The 16,060-nt window shown below is 37.3% G+C and overlaps 2 protein-coding genes across 2 annotated transcripts in view; both read right to left on the reverse strand.

Moving 5' to 3' along the window:
* Positions 1–4,766: 4,766 nt before the first annotated feature.
* LOC136258996 (synaptotagmin-like protein 4) lies at positions 4,767–10,749 on the reverse strand. The gene is made up of 11 exons (XM_066052401.1): positions 10,571–10,749; positions 10,308–10,511; positions 9,091–9,607; positions 8,259–8,567; positions 8,160–8,201; positions 7,506–7,687; positions 6,806–6,905; positions 6,577–6,738; positions 6,060–6,164; positions 5,603–5,766; positions 4,767–5,276 (listed from the first exon to the last, which is right to left on the reverse strand). The coding sequence occupies exons 1-11, from the start codon at positions 10,678–10,680 to the stop codon at positions 4,928–4,930; spliced, it is 2,244 nt and encodes a 747-aa protein (XP_065908473.1). The 5' UTR covers positions 10,681–10,749; the 3' UTR covers positions 4,767–4,927.
* A 4,659-nt stretch (positions 10,750–15,408) lies between these two features.
* The window catches only part of LOC136258992 (synaptotagmin-like protein 5), a 28,158-nt gene continuing 27,506 nt past the window's right edge, over positions 15,409–16,060 (reverse strand). The window contains exon 12 of the mRNA XM_066052397.1: positions 15,409–15,959. Within this exon, the coding sequence (XP_065908469.1) occupies positions 15,617–15,959 (343 nt within the window). The 3' untranslated portion in view covers positions 15,409–15,616. The remainder of the gene's footprint in view (positions 15,960–16,060) is intronic.

Genomic DNA, 16,060 nt, shown 5'->3' on the forward strand with positions numbered 1-16,060 from the left:
AGAGATTCGTATTGGTTAAGACAATATACAACATAATTACAGGGGTCTAGACTCAGGGGTACCATACACTGGGTGGACAGTACAGGAGCCCTGGCAAGACTTACACTATTAAGGTGTGTTTGAAAAGTTGCAGACTTTTCAAACACACCTTATGTATCTAATGTCTTTGAGCAGGCTGTAGCACCAGGTGTCCTACAGACCTTCAGCACTTGTGCTGTAAAGCATTAATAAAATAAAAAAATAAATTAAAAACTTACACTATTAAATTACAATGCAAAAATAATATTTATGGCATACAGAAAAGTCCAGTTTAGGCAAACTGATAGATCCCAGTCCGAGGAGGCTCTAGAATTAAAATCCTGTATGAGCAGTAGACAACAGTGCGAGCAGCCTGCTCAAACAGGGATCTTACCGTCTTCATCGTCATTTCACAAGCATTGGCTACTTGGGTAATTGTGTCTGGCATAAAGTGGCCTAAACAACCAATCTCAATGGAAATGAGATTAACAGATAAGCCAGAAAGCTGAAGGTCATATTGTAAACAGCCATATCGATCTTCTTTCCAAGCTCTATCAGCCAAAAGATGTTGCTGGGCAGAGTTGGGGGTAACTAATTACTTTGTAAGTTATGTAACTAGTTACAGTTATAACTGCCTGAAAAGTAACTAAGGTAATTATGCTTTAAAAGCAAAAGCACTTCAATTTTTGTGCTACAGTTACATTAAGTAAATACTTTGTGTACTGTTCTCATGATTCAGCTTTAGTAACAGACATAACTGAAACTGAGCTGAAAAGGCCACAGAATTGTTATTTTCAGAAGTACATATAATTGTTATAAATATTGTATGGTTCACTTCTCTCCTTGCTCTGGGAAAAATAATCATCTTACAAAAGTTAACAAACAAGCATATAGCTATCTTATTTATGAACGTAGTAACTAGATACTTAGTTACATTTTTAAAAGTAAATTATAACTGAGTTACATGGGGTAAAAGTAACTAGTAACTAGTTACTTTTCTGAAGTAACTACCCTAACTCTGTGAAAAGCATAAGGATTTTTCAAGTTAGTATAGGAATGCTTAAACAAGAGAATCATATACAACCCTACTTTAAGCCCAATTAATAATTAGCAGAGTAAGGATTAAATTGGACTTCAGATGATATTTTATTTTGAAAATTAACTTGTAAAATCCCAATTTTTTCTTGCAGTTGTTTCAGATTTAATCAGGAAGCAATAGTTTAGCCAGAAATAGAAAATTGTGAAAAAGAGTGACAAGCAACTCTCTCATATTGAATTTTAACGCAATTTTAATTTTAATAGCTGTACTTAGTGGAAACATAGCTAGCTAGATTATGACTTAATCAAATGGTGGACCACAAGACAGAAAAGTACTGAAAAATGACTATCTTGAGCTTGGATCTTGAGTCAAATTGTATCCAGTAAAGGTTTACAATACACACATGCATAACTCTGACTTTATACTTCTTTGGTGTAAATTAATTAGTATAATTTAATTTAGTCTGACTTCCCCAACATCACTACTAGCCTACAACTACCTTTTGGTCACAACTAGCCCCTATTAGCCATTGCATTATTGCCAAAAGTATTCATGGAATTCACATTAGCTGATTGTGATAAAGGACTTTCAGCAATGAAATTGTCACTTCTTGGTCTCTCTATTAGACATTGTTAGCTTTAGGAAAGGTTTTAAAGTTAAGATAATACAGTGCCGTGTTCATTGCTGGTTGTAGTCCCAAAGATAAAAAAGTAAATTGAAGGGATTGCAAAACATAATTTTATTGAGAAATACACAATACAGTCACTCTATAAGTGCTGAATGATTGTAGAGGAAATCCTGGCTGTGGGGCTCCCCAGGTACTTCCTACTGTCTGTGGATCAAATGACCACCTGGTCTATATAGGAATACTTTTTCACATTTCTGACTACCTGCAGCTTCACAAGATCACAGGGTTTCCATGGCCTTTTTTGCAGGTCCATAGAGGCTATCAAATGCAAAGGGAGGTATAAGGAGGGGGCAAACGTTTCCCTTCCTGGATGTCCAGGACAAGATTCCCACACTCACACTTTATTGAAGCACAGAATAGACAGTTGAAAAGGTTCATATACACTTTACAGGGGAAACTGATAGCATTTGGGAAAGGGCTTTCAATTTCTGTGTCAAGGAAGAGGTACTCTAATTGAGCAGTCACTACTCTAATAGAAGATTCACCTATATTATTATGAAAATGATTCTTCCTCATTTGCTTTTAATATTCACACTAAGTATACAAAACCATCAAACAGGTTATATCAGAAAAATAATTTCTTAGATTAAGTCGTCTTAAAGGAATTGCAGTTACTCTAGTCTTTCATATCCAGCTAGAGTCTATAAAACATAAGCATGTCAGCTTGGATAAATAAAACAGCCACAAGGGGGAGAAGAATGGAACTCTATTGGCTATGGCACACAAGCTATTTTCTTTCTCATGATCAGGGTTGATATAGCAAAGAATCTTCAGGTCTCATGTGTACCCCCAACAGTATCTCCTAGATCCGCTAATGATTATGATTATGATTACTGAAAACACAGTTACAAACTGATATGTTCAGGTAAGGAAAACATTACAAATCACATAGATAAGAGTCAGTTATAATTTATCTAAAAATACTTGTAGAGATTGGGATTCTATTGTGTCAGTTGGTAAACTGTTCCAATCGCGGATAGATTTGGGGTAGCTAATAGCTAAATTTATAATGATCTGTTCTAGCAAACGGAATCTCAAAATGGAAGGGGTGGTGGTGGCGGGTGGGATATATATGTGGTGTTAGTGAAGTAATTTGACTGTTAAGACGATGATAATGTGATCAAAATATTCTCAAATAAGCAGCAGTGAGGTAAAACAAATTAGTCTAACAGAGCAATCAGTTAACATATGATAGGATGAGTAACAGCCTGATATTGATTTATGACTAGTAAGATTGTACTACCCACCGACACCATGTAGGGATGCGGCAATTATGCCGGCATAATTTCGGGCATAATAGGTATGTATGGGAATCAGGAATTATGCTAGCATTTTGAGGTGATTATAAAGCTTTAACAGTAGGGAAAATCTGCAGATTGTACAATTCTGTTTTAAAAAATCGAGATACTCTAATAGAGCAGTCAGAAACTCTAATAGAACAGTCACTGAATATTATTTGAATGAAATACTCTAATACAGCAACCAGTTAAAGAATTCAAGACTATATTTGAAGTTTAGACATCAATGAAAATCGTCTAATACAGCAATAAACTGGCATTATTAGCCATTTATGGTGGCATAATTTTGGGAATAATGGCCAATTCTCAAAAGCATAATAGGTGATTTTTTGAGCACTGCTCAAAAGCACAATGCTCATTTTTGGAGCATAATAGCCTGATGCCTAACACCATGGGACCAACCAATAGTGTCCAGAGTGTCCTGATTTCTTCAATTATGTACTAATGGATAGTTTGGGACCTTAACTAAGTGTCTGGATTATGTAGGTGTCTTCAAGTGTCCAGTGTAGCTATATCACTATATCACACTTATAGAGTGTACTGGTATCCACAGTTGCACATGCAGACAGTATACTCACCATATATAGGCCAATAGCTCTGTAGAAAGAGTTCATAATCTTGGCTATATAGTTTTTCCTGCATATTGATAGTTAACATTACCGCTGCTAAGCAGAAATTAACTTAGGAACACTAACTTGCAATTTCAATAGCAAACATTGAGAGACATGATGGGTGTAGGCTCCACATGAACAAGTACTAAAATGTAAATTACATAATAGCATTATAAGTGGCCCAAAGCCATTGCACATTAACCTACTGTTAACCGTAATACATGAAACTATTTTTAAATTAAGCTCTTTTGTATGGGGTGGTACTGTACACGTGGGTATGATTCGTAATATCACCTGCATATTGTAACTACAACACAAATCATAGATAATATATACCCCCAGACAGAGGTATATATTTTCTATGCACAAATCCACCGCACTATATAGTGTTCTAAAATACTATAGTACACAAAGTATGTACTTGGTCACTAAACCTATTAATAATGTAACCAATAAAACATGTTGAATTGAAGGTACCTCCACCTTCTGACATGTTGGTTGCCAAGGAAACTCATTATTTATTCAATTAGGTGCTAATAATTGCATTTACATTTTTTCATATCTGTAAAATGCTAATATCCTTGGATGTCTTGTCATAAACTTCAGATATTTATCAGAGCAAATAGTAGAATTAATTGCTGATTGTTTAAATTTTAAAGCAGAATAATAATTATATATCCGATTTAATATTTTGCAAAAAACATAATTTCTCCTGCAGATTTATTGCCTATCAAAATCTAGTTTGTGCACAACAGGTCAGACAAAATCATACAAGGCAGATTTTGCAATATATATCTTTCAGTAAAGGAAGCTGAAATGAATGAAACTATGAAGCATACGTACAATGAAAGATGTCCTCAACTCTAAATAACACACTCTATTTTAATGTTTGGTATATAAAACATGCCACTATGATGCCTGGTACTTTCCCATACTAACCAGGAGTGACAGAAGTTTGATTTTAAACTGCAAACATGTGCACATTTGTCGTATAGTAAACGTCGCAGTTCATGGTTTCTTTTGCAGCATAGCTGCACAGTATGTACTTTATACTGTCACATTTATAACTGTTCAGCTCTATATAGATCACTGCCAAATATGTACACTATATATGAATTTGAATTTGTTAATAATCTTTAGTAGTGGCATATGTACAGCATGCAGACATAATAATTATGTACATACATACATAAGTTCAAGTTAAAAATTAAATAATTATGGTAGAGTGATGTTTCATATCATGTATATATAGATGAGTTCCTTGGAAAACAATTTAAACTTTTTGAGGTTTATTCAGCGATCTTAGTGGATGCCATTCATCGATCCATTCCTTGGGACGAGCAATCATTGTCTCCCATTGGCTAACTTCACTCCCAACACAATCCATCCACTTGTTCTTATTACCAGGTTGTGGCTTGGGTCCAAGTCTAATACCACCTACAAATTCATTAGTGTTACGATGTGGCTCCCATATTGTGATCTCCAGTACTCTATCATATGATAACTCCACATCTGTCACTTTGTTAAACTGGAACTTGGCACTGTAGAGCACGTTCTCATCATTCTGATCATGAGTAACTGGTGACTTGAGCTTCTGATGTTTGCCCTTAGGCAGTAGAGTGCTGTAAGGACAATAATACATATAATAATAATAGTACAAACAAGCTATAGCTATAAATGTACTTTTAAGGAAAAGGTGTGTTTTTCTGTCTGACCACTTGCACCTTGTACTAGGAATATATGGCCCTCCCCATACCAGCTCCTGGATCTAACTCTGATAACAAGTGCCTACCTAGCTATTTAGTATCAAAGCATTAATTTTAAAATCTTTATAATATGATAAATTATTTACCAGTCATAAGGATATGATGAAGGATAAACACTTCACCCCCAGTTACAGACTAATTCTGTTGCTATCATATTATGAGAACACACAATTCTTACTAACCAGAGTACAAATGATCCATTATCATAACGTGTCTTTAGCCCACTAGCTTGTCTGATCCAAACTTTGAGATAACACTTCTCCTTCCCTGACTTGCTAGTATCAGCTACTGCAGGTACATATTGTAACATCACTCTCACTTGTCCAATGTGTACTGGTGTATCAACCTGTAGGAACAATACAATACAATACAATACAATACAATACAATACAATACAAACACCTCCAATGATAAGTTGTATCACTTATACAGGTATCTAGCCCGGCCATGGTATAACTGAGCAACAAACTGATTGCTGTGTGTACATTTGTTCTATTAGTAAATTATATCATTAGCAAATTGCTAGAAAGAATAATAGGGAGGGGAGCACAATCTGCAGGTCCCTAGAATGAGCTGGCAGGTTTAACAACTGATTTATTTGCTGCAACTTCTAACTAGTTCTCATGAACAACAACTCACCAGTTGTCTGCTGCTGCACACCACCATGCTGTTATTATCAGTATCTAATCCATCAGTAGGAAGAGTCTTAATAGTAGTCTTCACGGATGTTAACTGACTGGGGCTCTATAGTATCAAAGTTAGCATATTATGATTGATCAATGGTGTGTATTTATAACTACATCTGTGTGTACCCCAGAGATAATGTGCTTACTAAACAATTTCTTGCAGTCACGCAGATAGACAAAGATTGCTACTATATTATTACGATCTTGAAGTTAGAAACACAGTACTTGTTTATTACCATCCTACCTGGATGCATGCAGCTGTACAATTAACAATCATTCATTAACTGTCATCCCACTAGGGACCCATGGAGGCTAAACAAGGAGTGGGAATCCTTACATCAAAGCTATTATAAATGCAGAGACCAGATGGTGACTTGATCTCTAGACAATTTGCAGTCTAGGCAAGTCCCTAAGAATCCCACATCCCGGAATATGGTACTGCATTCAACCTATAGTATACTAGCACTCACTAGTTCCTCCAGTCCATACCACTTATCAGAAGGGTTGGACCAGTCAACTTTGTCCAGTGGTAGAGTGACCTCCCCCAAGAACAAGTTGTGTCTCCAAAAGCCATTATGCCACACCCCCACCTTGAGGGTGTGTTTGGACAGTTCCTGACGTTTGATTGGATACTATAGTGATAGTGACATCACATAATATCTACTGGTAAACATCACCACATGTAATGATTGTTACTACCTTAATAGTTTCATTGAAAATGGGATCAACTCCTTTCTTAACTGAAGTCTTCTTCTTAGTTGACTTACTCTGGTCAGGTAGTAGATAAGTCTTCACATAACTATAGTACAATGAGATAACATGGGATAACATGAGATACTTAACTCTACTACTCTCATGTACATACAAGACGGATTTACGTACACGGTGTGTAGGCCAATGTTGGATACACACTTCATAGGAGAGACAAATAAGACATCAAACATCATAATACTTCATAATGGTGGAAGATTGTGTTGTGGCTGCATTGCATGTACTGTTTAGTGTCATTAATAATAGAGGTAGATGTAACAAGAGGTAATAACAGAGGTAGTAGCAAAAGAGGTAGACTTAAGACTTAAATAACAGAGGTACTACTATAGAGGTAATAACTGAGGTAGTAACAGAGATGAGGTAGGTAATAATAGAGGTAGTACCACCACTGCTTTCTTTAATTTCCTACATAACTAATATTAATACCTGTAATCTAACACTGTTGTGTGGCCTACTTCCTCTGGTATGGGATATTTCTAAAGTTTAATACTATTAAACAAACAGCTCTGGTGGCTAAAGGGCTTCAAAGTACTACTGAATGTTTTGGAAACTGGACAGTGTAACATTTGGACAAACAGCCTATATTTTATGTAATAGCTGCATTATATTACTAAATAAGATAACATACGGGTTAGTGTGGTTCTCATCAATCTTATTGGGTGGAGTTAGTCCTTGGACCTTGTTGATTGACACCTTGAGGGTATTATCTGTGTCAGAATATGATACACTCATCTGGATCTGCCCGGTAATGTCATTGTGAGTATAAATCACTGATTCACTGCAAATACTTTGCATGTCTGACATGCTCGACTGGATAAGAAAAGATAACCAATGATAACACATCTATACATACTGTATAATGGTGCAGTATAGAACTATATATATTTCACACAGATGTATTACTCATCCAGTTTTGCCTATTGAACCCCTTGAATATCTAGGGGTCGGATGTACAACATACAGATCTCAGTTGCCTTGATACAGTATGCTTTGCTTTGAAAGAAAACCACACAAGTCATGATGCAAGTCAAAGCAGAGATCTATGAGTGTGGAGCTAGGATACTGTGCCTCCCACTGAGCTACCTACATTTTTGTAGCTAAGACTCTCAACCCAAACAAAGCTGACCCCAAGTGAGTTTGTCAAGCAATCTGAGTTACAGGGAACTAGCCCAGCATGCACCCTATAATTGGCTGATAGGTGTGCAATTGTTTTGGGACATTTGGTTACATAACTTAACAAGGGTAACACAACACACAGAACATTTACATAACCACTACTCACATTAAGACTGTCAGTCTTGTACACTCTATCATCATCATAATCCTATTGTAATCATAATATAGTGTAATGATTATGATTGTATCTACTAAACACCCTTACAAGTAAGCTTCTCAATGAAGAAGTAATATTGGCACGATTCCTCAGTGTATTTTCCTTAGTTAGGGCTCTGAAATCATAATCATCCAACTTCATGTAGGATTTCTCTTCAGATTTTTGAGGAAACGTAAGATTAATAGTTTCTTTTACATCATCAGTGCTACTGGGATATACCAGAATCGGTTTAAGTTGATTACAAGTGTTCCTCTTTTGAACGTCATCATCATCACTCGTCTCACCATCATCCTCAACACTACAACTACTACTAGAGTCTAGTGAGTCATCACTGTCTGCAGTAATCTCAGTAAAACCCTGCAGGGACAGTGTACATATATTATTATACAAACTCGCAATCCATGTGGTTACTGCAGCTACGTTGTTGTTGTGTATTGTAAAGAGAATTCTCTAGAAATCTGTTAATGATATGATGGATTGTTGTCCAGTGTAAAGGCTAATTCAACCAATCCCTTTTGACATACTCAATTTATAGTGAAAACTTTAAAGTAACTTAATCATTTGTTTCTTAGTTTTGGATGCTAAACTGAATGAGAATCACATGTGAATCACATGTGAATCACATGTTCCTACTAATCACATGTTCCTACTAATCAAATGTTCCTACTCCCATTTATCTCAGTTTACTGAAAAGGACAATTTTTTCATGTTAGTGGAATCATAAACATGTGATCTCAAACTCCCATGTGTCCTAGTTTTAGCTAACATTTGTGCTCTACCTCCCAGTGTTACTCTTCACAATCAGCTTATATATACTCATTAGACTATACAGTACAATTCCCACCATGTAGCTACATATTACACAAAGCTGCAAACTTACATCATCATTATCACCATCATCTAGGGTGTCAATAGGATTCACAGTATGATATATAGATGCAGGAGTTTTTGGTCGTATAATGCTGGACCTTTCTCTGAACATCAACTTCTTGGGTGATTGTGAATGTCTACCTGTTACAGGTTGCACTTCTAAGCTTTGTTGTTGTTGCTGTTGTGTTTGGTCTGCTTCTTTTTCCTTTTGATGATTTTGTTGACAAGTCTCTTGTAAATTACTGTTTACACATTTTGCAGCAGGTGTGTGAGTGTTTTGCTGTGGTTGTTGTTCTTCATCATCACCATTGTCTTTTTTATCTTCTTCACTTTCCTCACCTGTTTCTTGTTGAAACATTTCCTGGTTATGGTAGCCCTGTTCTGTTTCTTCTTTTGGTTGTAGATAGTTTTGTTGTTTGTAGTGAAATCCTTGTTCTGTTTCACTATCTCTCGTATTGAAGGACACACACAACACATTAGAAGGATCAAGGGAGACACTTAACATTTGTTCATTGATGTACAACTCCCTATAAACAACCAATATATTGCATAGCCTATTTTGTGTTCACATAAATATATAGCTATCTTAGCCTACAACTACATATATGAATAATATATATGGTGAAGATAGACTGAGGAACACAGGAGCGGCTCTAGGGGAGAGCGTTTCAGAAGTTTCCAGAAACCAGTCATGTTCACATCGAGATACTCTAATAGAGCAGTCAATCACTCTAAGAAAGCAGACACAGTGTTCTGAGCAGCAGTGTAGTAAGCTATGTAGGTATAATTATGCACCTTATCAGTGATATAAACAGTGAAGGGTAGTTACTCTCAGCATAGACACCTCCAGACATTATAATATTATCTATGCTCTCAACATGTAGTTACCTTTTTTTTTGTCTTCAGAGTCTTCAAAAACCAGTCACCAAAAATCCTAGAGCTACCCTTGGAACATAGCTAAGCAGCAAACACTGGCAACATGATCAGGTATAAACAGCACTTTAGCTACTTAGACTCAAGTTGGTAAGTAGTATGTACAGCTCAGGTAGTTAAATTATTAAAGTTCTAAGATACAAACCTAGCTATATTGTTACAGCTATAAGTCATGTGGCTCATCACAAAAATGTGGCTGTTCTATTAAAATTGAGAAACATTGCTCGCCTCCCCCATTTCCATGTACTGTCTAAGTATTCCCAGGGCACCACACACAACTTGCTACTGACTTACATTTGGAAGTTGCAAAGTTTACAAATCCACTGATTAGTGTCCGAGAAATGTATCCGGTCACGTTTGCATATCCAGTGGGAGCAGGCCGGGCACATCTTCCCGGAGTCGAATATCCAGCCGAACAGGACGCCACAGCAAGCGCAGAATGTCCTGGTATAATTTCTACACTTCACTGTGAGGCTTGCTATATCATCACGTAGTTTCCTACAGGTAATATACAAGAACGTATAGCTACTAGATGCAAGATGCCGCCCAACACATACTGGACACGTTTTTCTTCTTCCTTCTGAATCTTGAGATCTTCTTCGACCACGGAAAGAATCGTTTCTTCTTCTTTTTCAGAGAGGAATGACATCTGGACTATCTGAGACATGTCTTCTCATAACCACTAATGGCAATAGCTCTTCGTTGTAGTTAGTTATCTCTTTACTTCGAGGTTAGCTCTACGTACCAGCGTATATATACTAGTCACGGCGCGCGCCTTAACATAAACATTCCAAAGTGCCGACGTGGATTATTATTATTATTATTATTATGATGATGTGATATGTGTATCATTTCTATGAAGTATGTATGGTTGAACGTCATAGTGCGGTAACACCTGACGTCAGTAGTTTACATAGTGCGGTATCACCTGAGTCCTGACGTCAGTAGTTTAATTTTTTTTTATTCACCAGTTAGCTACAACTGTACAATCACTTCCGCTGAAAAAGAAAATGTACGTATGTTACTGTTGAAATTCTTCACCTCAGGTTTGTTGAAACTGTTAACCTGAATCACGTTATCAGGAACAAGGAGGAGGTAGTAGTGCAGGTTATGAATGTTGGGCGATCGTCTGGCGCCGCCCGCCCCAGTTCACCCAAAAGGATACGTAACTGCATGAACTGACGGTTCCCGCGTCAGATCTAAGTATCTACGTGAGTTTAGCACGCCGATAGAGTGTTGTTGTCTCCCCTTTTCACACTGCCGATGTTGGCAGAGACTGATCATTGAGGGTGGCTAGCCACCCACCATGCATGGGCTTGCAGCCAATCGGACATGCTATAAAATGATACTATAATCATATTTGTCAATATGTACTGCATCACAATTTAGTGAAATTTTGAAGTTGGCTATTTAATAGCAAGTATAATTATAGTGAAAACATACTGGGAATATTACAGCTACAACCTTTAAGGTAACTTGATATTTATTCGTGTGGGGTGTGTGATCAGTTGTAATGATAGTTCACATTTATTTATTCAATGGAGCAAACCTAAACTATCATCTCTTACATGTCACATATGACAGAGGAATGTGTAGTATGTGCACAGGTGTTACAAGCGTACTATGTGTTTTTAAGCACTGTGTGGGTTAACTCATGATCACCCTGTACTGCATGGATTACAAAAATGATATGTGCTTAAGAGCTATCATGCTACAGTGCATGTGCTTCCCTGTACAAGCTAGATGATAGCTAACATTGTCAGCTACTTCCCAATGTAAATACTAAGACATTCAGGACTCTCAACTTAAAATCTGGGCCAGCCACCCACTATGATTTATTCCTGGATCAGTGTCTGATTGATTCCATTCGTAATGTGGTCGCATGTTGCCTGCAGAGGATCACATGCTTATACTTTTTACTGCTATTGTTTGCATGTTGTGCTACTATTTTCAACATTCATGATGGCTTTTCTCTCATTGTTGATGCTTCCTTATTCCCCTCCTCTTCTTCATTCCCTTCCTCATTCATTGCTTCCCCTTTTATTAGAAAACGCATTTGGCTACACCAAAAAAAAAAAGCAAACTAGCCTAATTATCTTAAATGTGGACTTCTGTGACACAGTAGTGGGAGTCCCAACACTTGGGCAGGTACATGCTGGACCAGGCACTACATGTACACATTATTGCAGTACAAGGTGGGAGAAACAGTGATAGTCTAACACAGAGCAACAGCATTGTGGAATGTAGCTAGTTTTGTGTAGAGCAAAATTGGAACACTTAATAGGAAGACAGGTAAGCCAATTTGAAGCTCCCTTCTCACTATAGCTGGCTGCACTGAAGAGCGGGTAGTAGGGGAAACTTATTCAAAAGAGAATTAGCAAGTTGTTAGCAGGTTTTGATCAAGTACAATAGCTGTAAGTGCAAGTGTGACTGACAACCACTGGGTGAGTGCATACCGCTGTTGTTGTTCAGCAACATTCTTTTCTTTGGAGATCAATTCTTGCCTCGTAAATTAATTATTATGTCTCAGACTTGCTCACTTAAGTAGATGATCAACAAGCCAAGCATGCAAGCAATGAAAACAGCTACTTGCTCGATAGTGCCAGGCCCCACTACTCATTCCAAAGCAAACTATAGGTAGAAAACCTGAGCAAATAAAATGTTCAAATGGTGAGAAATGAACTGGAAAGCAAGAGCAAGCATGGAAAAAACTATTTATAAACTGCACCATTGTATACCTGAATACTATAGTGTATCATGGTAGTTCCCCACATTACCACCAGGCTATTGAGACACAATGTGATGGCAGCACCAGAAAATTCTCACATACTACTATTCATGTAATAGTAACTACAACCAAAATATAATACAGTTAGCATGCACTGTTGAACTATATTAATATTCTGTGCAACAATTGCTTATTATAATTATATAACTGCCAGTAAGTAGTTGATCACTACAAGATCATGTATCAGTTTCTGGTCTACTATTGGCTATATATACTCAATTCTTAATACAGTCAGTAGTGTTATGATTAATTGATTTCTTCTGTTATAGTTCTGTAGCCCTTGGCAACACCATCCTGTTTATCAATTAATATGATTATTTCTCAGAAACTCATCCTGTTTATGCATAGCTATGCATTTTCTGCATGGCTTCTGTGAAATATGTGAGCTCTTATAAGTATGCACAACCCATTACCTCATCGATTACTACTAACTATAGTGTACCAAGAAATTATTAAAGGTTGACAGTTGAGTTGCTTGTTTTGTGGTATGGATTCTCTACGCTATGGTGATTTCACACATAGCTATAATACCATTCCATCAAGTTGTTTAATTGTGATCAATGTTTCCTTTAACACAACTAGGTATATTTGGATAATCATACAAGGCTGAGAGCAGGCTTTATCATAGGTGATCATTCGTTTACAAAGCAGCTCAGTATTATACAGGCCACATAATTCCATTCTAAAATATTCTCGTATGAATATATAAGTACAAAACAATGCATGGCACTTTCAAGCCCGTAGATGATGTCATTTGGCCATACAAGTTTAGACAGTAACTGACAGTTCACTACCTCAGTAGTTTCTAAAAAGACTCTGAAGCTATAACTGTATCACTATACCTGTAGCTGACACAAACCAGCATCATTAAGCATGCAATACTTAATTATAATCCAGGTGATATTGTGGTTATTCACTTTGTAGCTATAGGGACACACAAGAAGGCTCTGTGTAGTAAATAGGTAATGGAGTAGATAGAGTTACAAAGATAAGGGTATGTTGTTGATACAGCCAGCCACATGTCGAATGTATGCAAGGTCATAGCCTGACATTTTTAATTATCCGCATGGATAGCTGAGATGAAAAGGGTGAATTTTTCATGCGATGACATGATGTGATGCAGGATCCCATCAGGGTGTGCGCATGTTGAAATTGAGATCCCCAGAAATAAAAGACTGAATTTGGTGATATTTCAGCCTCTGAAAATTTTAGGCTTGCCTTAGTTATGAACAACCAGTTGATATTGCTCCGATTGTTTTCGGCCACACAGGTGTCATTTCAAAACATCAACGGCAGCATTTGAAGAAGATCCCATTTTTTAATGACTTGGTTTTTGATAATCTTCAGAAAGCAGCATTATTAGGAACTATTGCTGTAATGAGATATATTAATTTTTCTTGTGTAACTTAGGTATTTTTACCTGTTATACAATGTGTGTCTGTACAAATGTACTTCTTAAATGAAACCAAAGTAGTAGTAGTAGTAGTAGTAGTTATGACAACAGCATGTAACCATCACCCACGTTCAGCAGTGGAACACTTATATCTTCCGCGGTCAGAGGGTGGCCGATCGTGAGGACTGATCAGTGTGGAGGGGTTGCTTCACCGCCATTTAGTAGTTCTTGAACATCACCTTTGTTCATCCAGTGATGCTTTGGTCCAGCTTTGTCATCCGTTGGACAGTCTCCTTCCAGCTCGTTCTTCTGTGATGGCTAGGGCTGATGCATACTGTGTCACCCTCTCTCTGTTGGTTCCAGTTGGAGAAACTGGACTTGTTCTGATCTTAAGAAGGAGTTAAGTAAGGGTGAGTTTGGCCAACTTATGGATACATTGGTGACTAAGCCTCTGCATGGAAAGTTTCAAACCTTACCAAGATCTAATGAAATGGATTCAAACCAGAATACATGTTGGTTGAAGCAGTACTTACACTCTGAATCCGTATCAACTTTGTGTGCCATACAAGATCAAGTTATTGCGACATGAGTATATGAGTCCAAAATTATGAAGAAAACAGTTGCCACACTTACCTGCAGGACCTGTGGACATGATGAAGAAACCACCTCCCATTTGTTGTGTGCCTGTCCAGCATTGGCACCTACTGTTTATTATATAATATAGTAGCACAGGTCCTGCACTGGCATTTGTCACAGGTGTACTCTCTACCATTGTCGTCTCGATCATGGTATACGCACAAGCCCATGCCTGTATCGGAAAACTCACTAGCAAAAACTACTCTGGGATTTTAGCCTTGTGACTGAGGGTCATCATCTTACAAATCATCCAGATATAGTGTTATATGATTATAGTCATTCTGTTATAGTGTTTCGAAGTATCCTGTCCAGCAGATGTGAATGTGGTGACCAAAGAGACTGAAAAGGTTAACAAATACCAGCCCCTAGTAAGTGACCTTCGTCAGCTTCACCCACACATGTCCATTGAGGTTATACCAATTGTTATTGGCCACACTGGTGTGGTCTCTCTACATGGTAAACAGTTGTTTAACAAGATCCCTGGTTTTTGTGACAGTTTGTTTTACCATCTGCAAAAAGCAACTCTCATTGGAACTATTCGCATTCTGCGAACACTACATCTTTAAAAATTGTGTATCTTGTGTTGTACATGGTGCACTCTTATATTTCTGTACTCCTGTACATGTGAATTTAATCAAATAATGAGTAGTAGTATAGTACCACATTTATAACATGCAGACACATACACACATACAACTTTGTAGATAATTATGGTAGAGCAATGTTGTATTTACGTATATTATGATATAAAAAATATTTTATAGATGTGTTCCTTGGGAAAGAATTTTAAACTTTTTGAGGTTTATTCAATAATCGTAGTGGATGCCATTCATCGATCCATTCCTTGGGACGAGCCATCATCATCTCCCATTGGCTAACTTCACTCCCAACACTATCCATCCACTTGTTCTTATTACCAGATTGTGGCTTGGGTCCAAGTCTAATACCACCTACAAATTCATTAGTGTTACGATGTGGTTCCCATATTGTGATCTCCAGTACTCTATCATATGATAACTCCACATCTGTCACTTTGTCAAACTGAAACTTGGCATTGTAGACTGAGTTCTCATCATTCTGAGTAACTGGTGACTTGAACTTCTGATGTTTTCCCTTAGGCAGTAGAGTGCTGTAAAGAGAACAACATGTGTAGTACAAGCAAGCTATAGCTACTTATGTACTTTTAGGGGGAATTATTTTGTGTGTATACGGTACAAATCAGCCACAAGT

This window comes from Dysidea avara, chromosome 6 (assembly GCF_963678975.1).
Source record: "Dysidea avara chromosome 6, odDysAvar1.4, whole genome shotgun sequence".
Taxonomy (NCBI): domain Eukaryota; kingdom Metazoa; phylum Porifera; class Demospongiae; order Dictyoceratida; family Dysideidae; genus Dysidea; species Dysidea avara.

What these genes read in the sequence shown, in the direction of transcription:
- LOC136258996 (XM_066052401.1), bottom strand. Translation starts at nt 10,680, where the DNA reads ATGTCTCAGATAGTCCAGATGTCATTCCTCTCTGAAAAAGAAGAAGAA. An exon ending in GATGAGAACCACACTAACCC is followed by an intron (nt 6,906 to 7,505) that starts GTATGTTATCTT and finishes ATTGTACTATAG; the next exon opens with TTATGTGAAGACTTATCTAC. An exon ending in GGTATGGACTGGAGGAACTA is followed by an intron (nt 6,165 to 6,576) that starts GTGAGTGCTAGT and finishes TTGATACTATAG; the next exon opens with AGCCCCAGTCAGTTAACATC.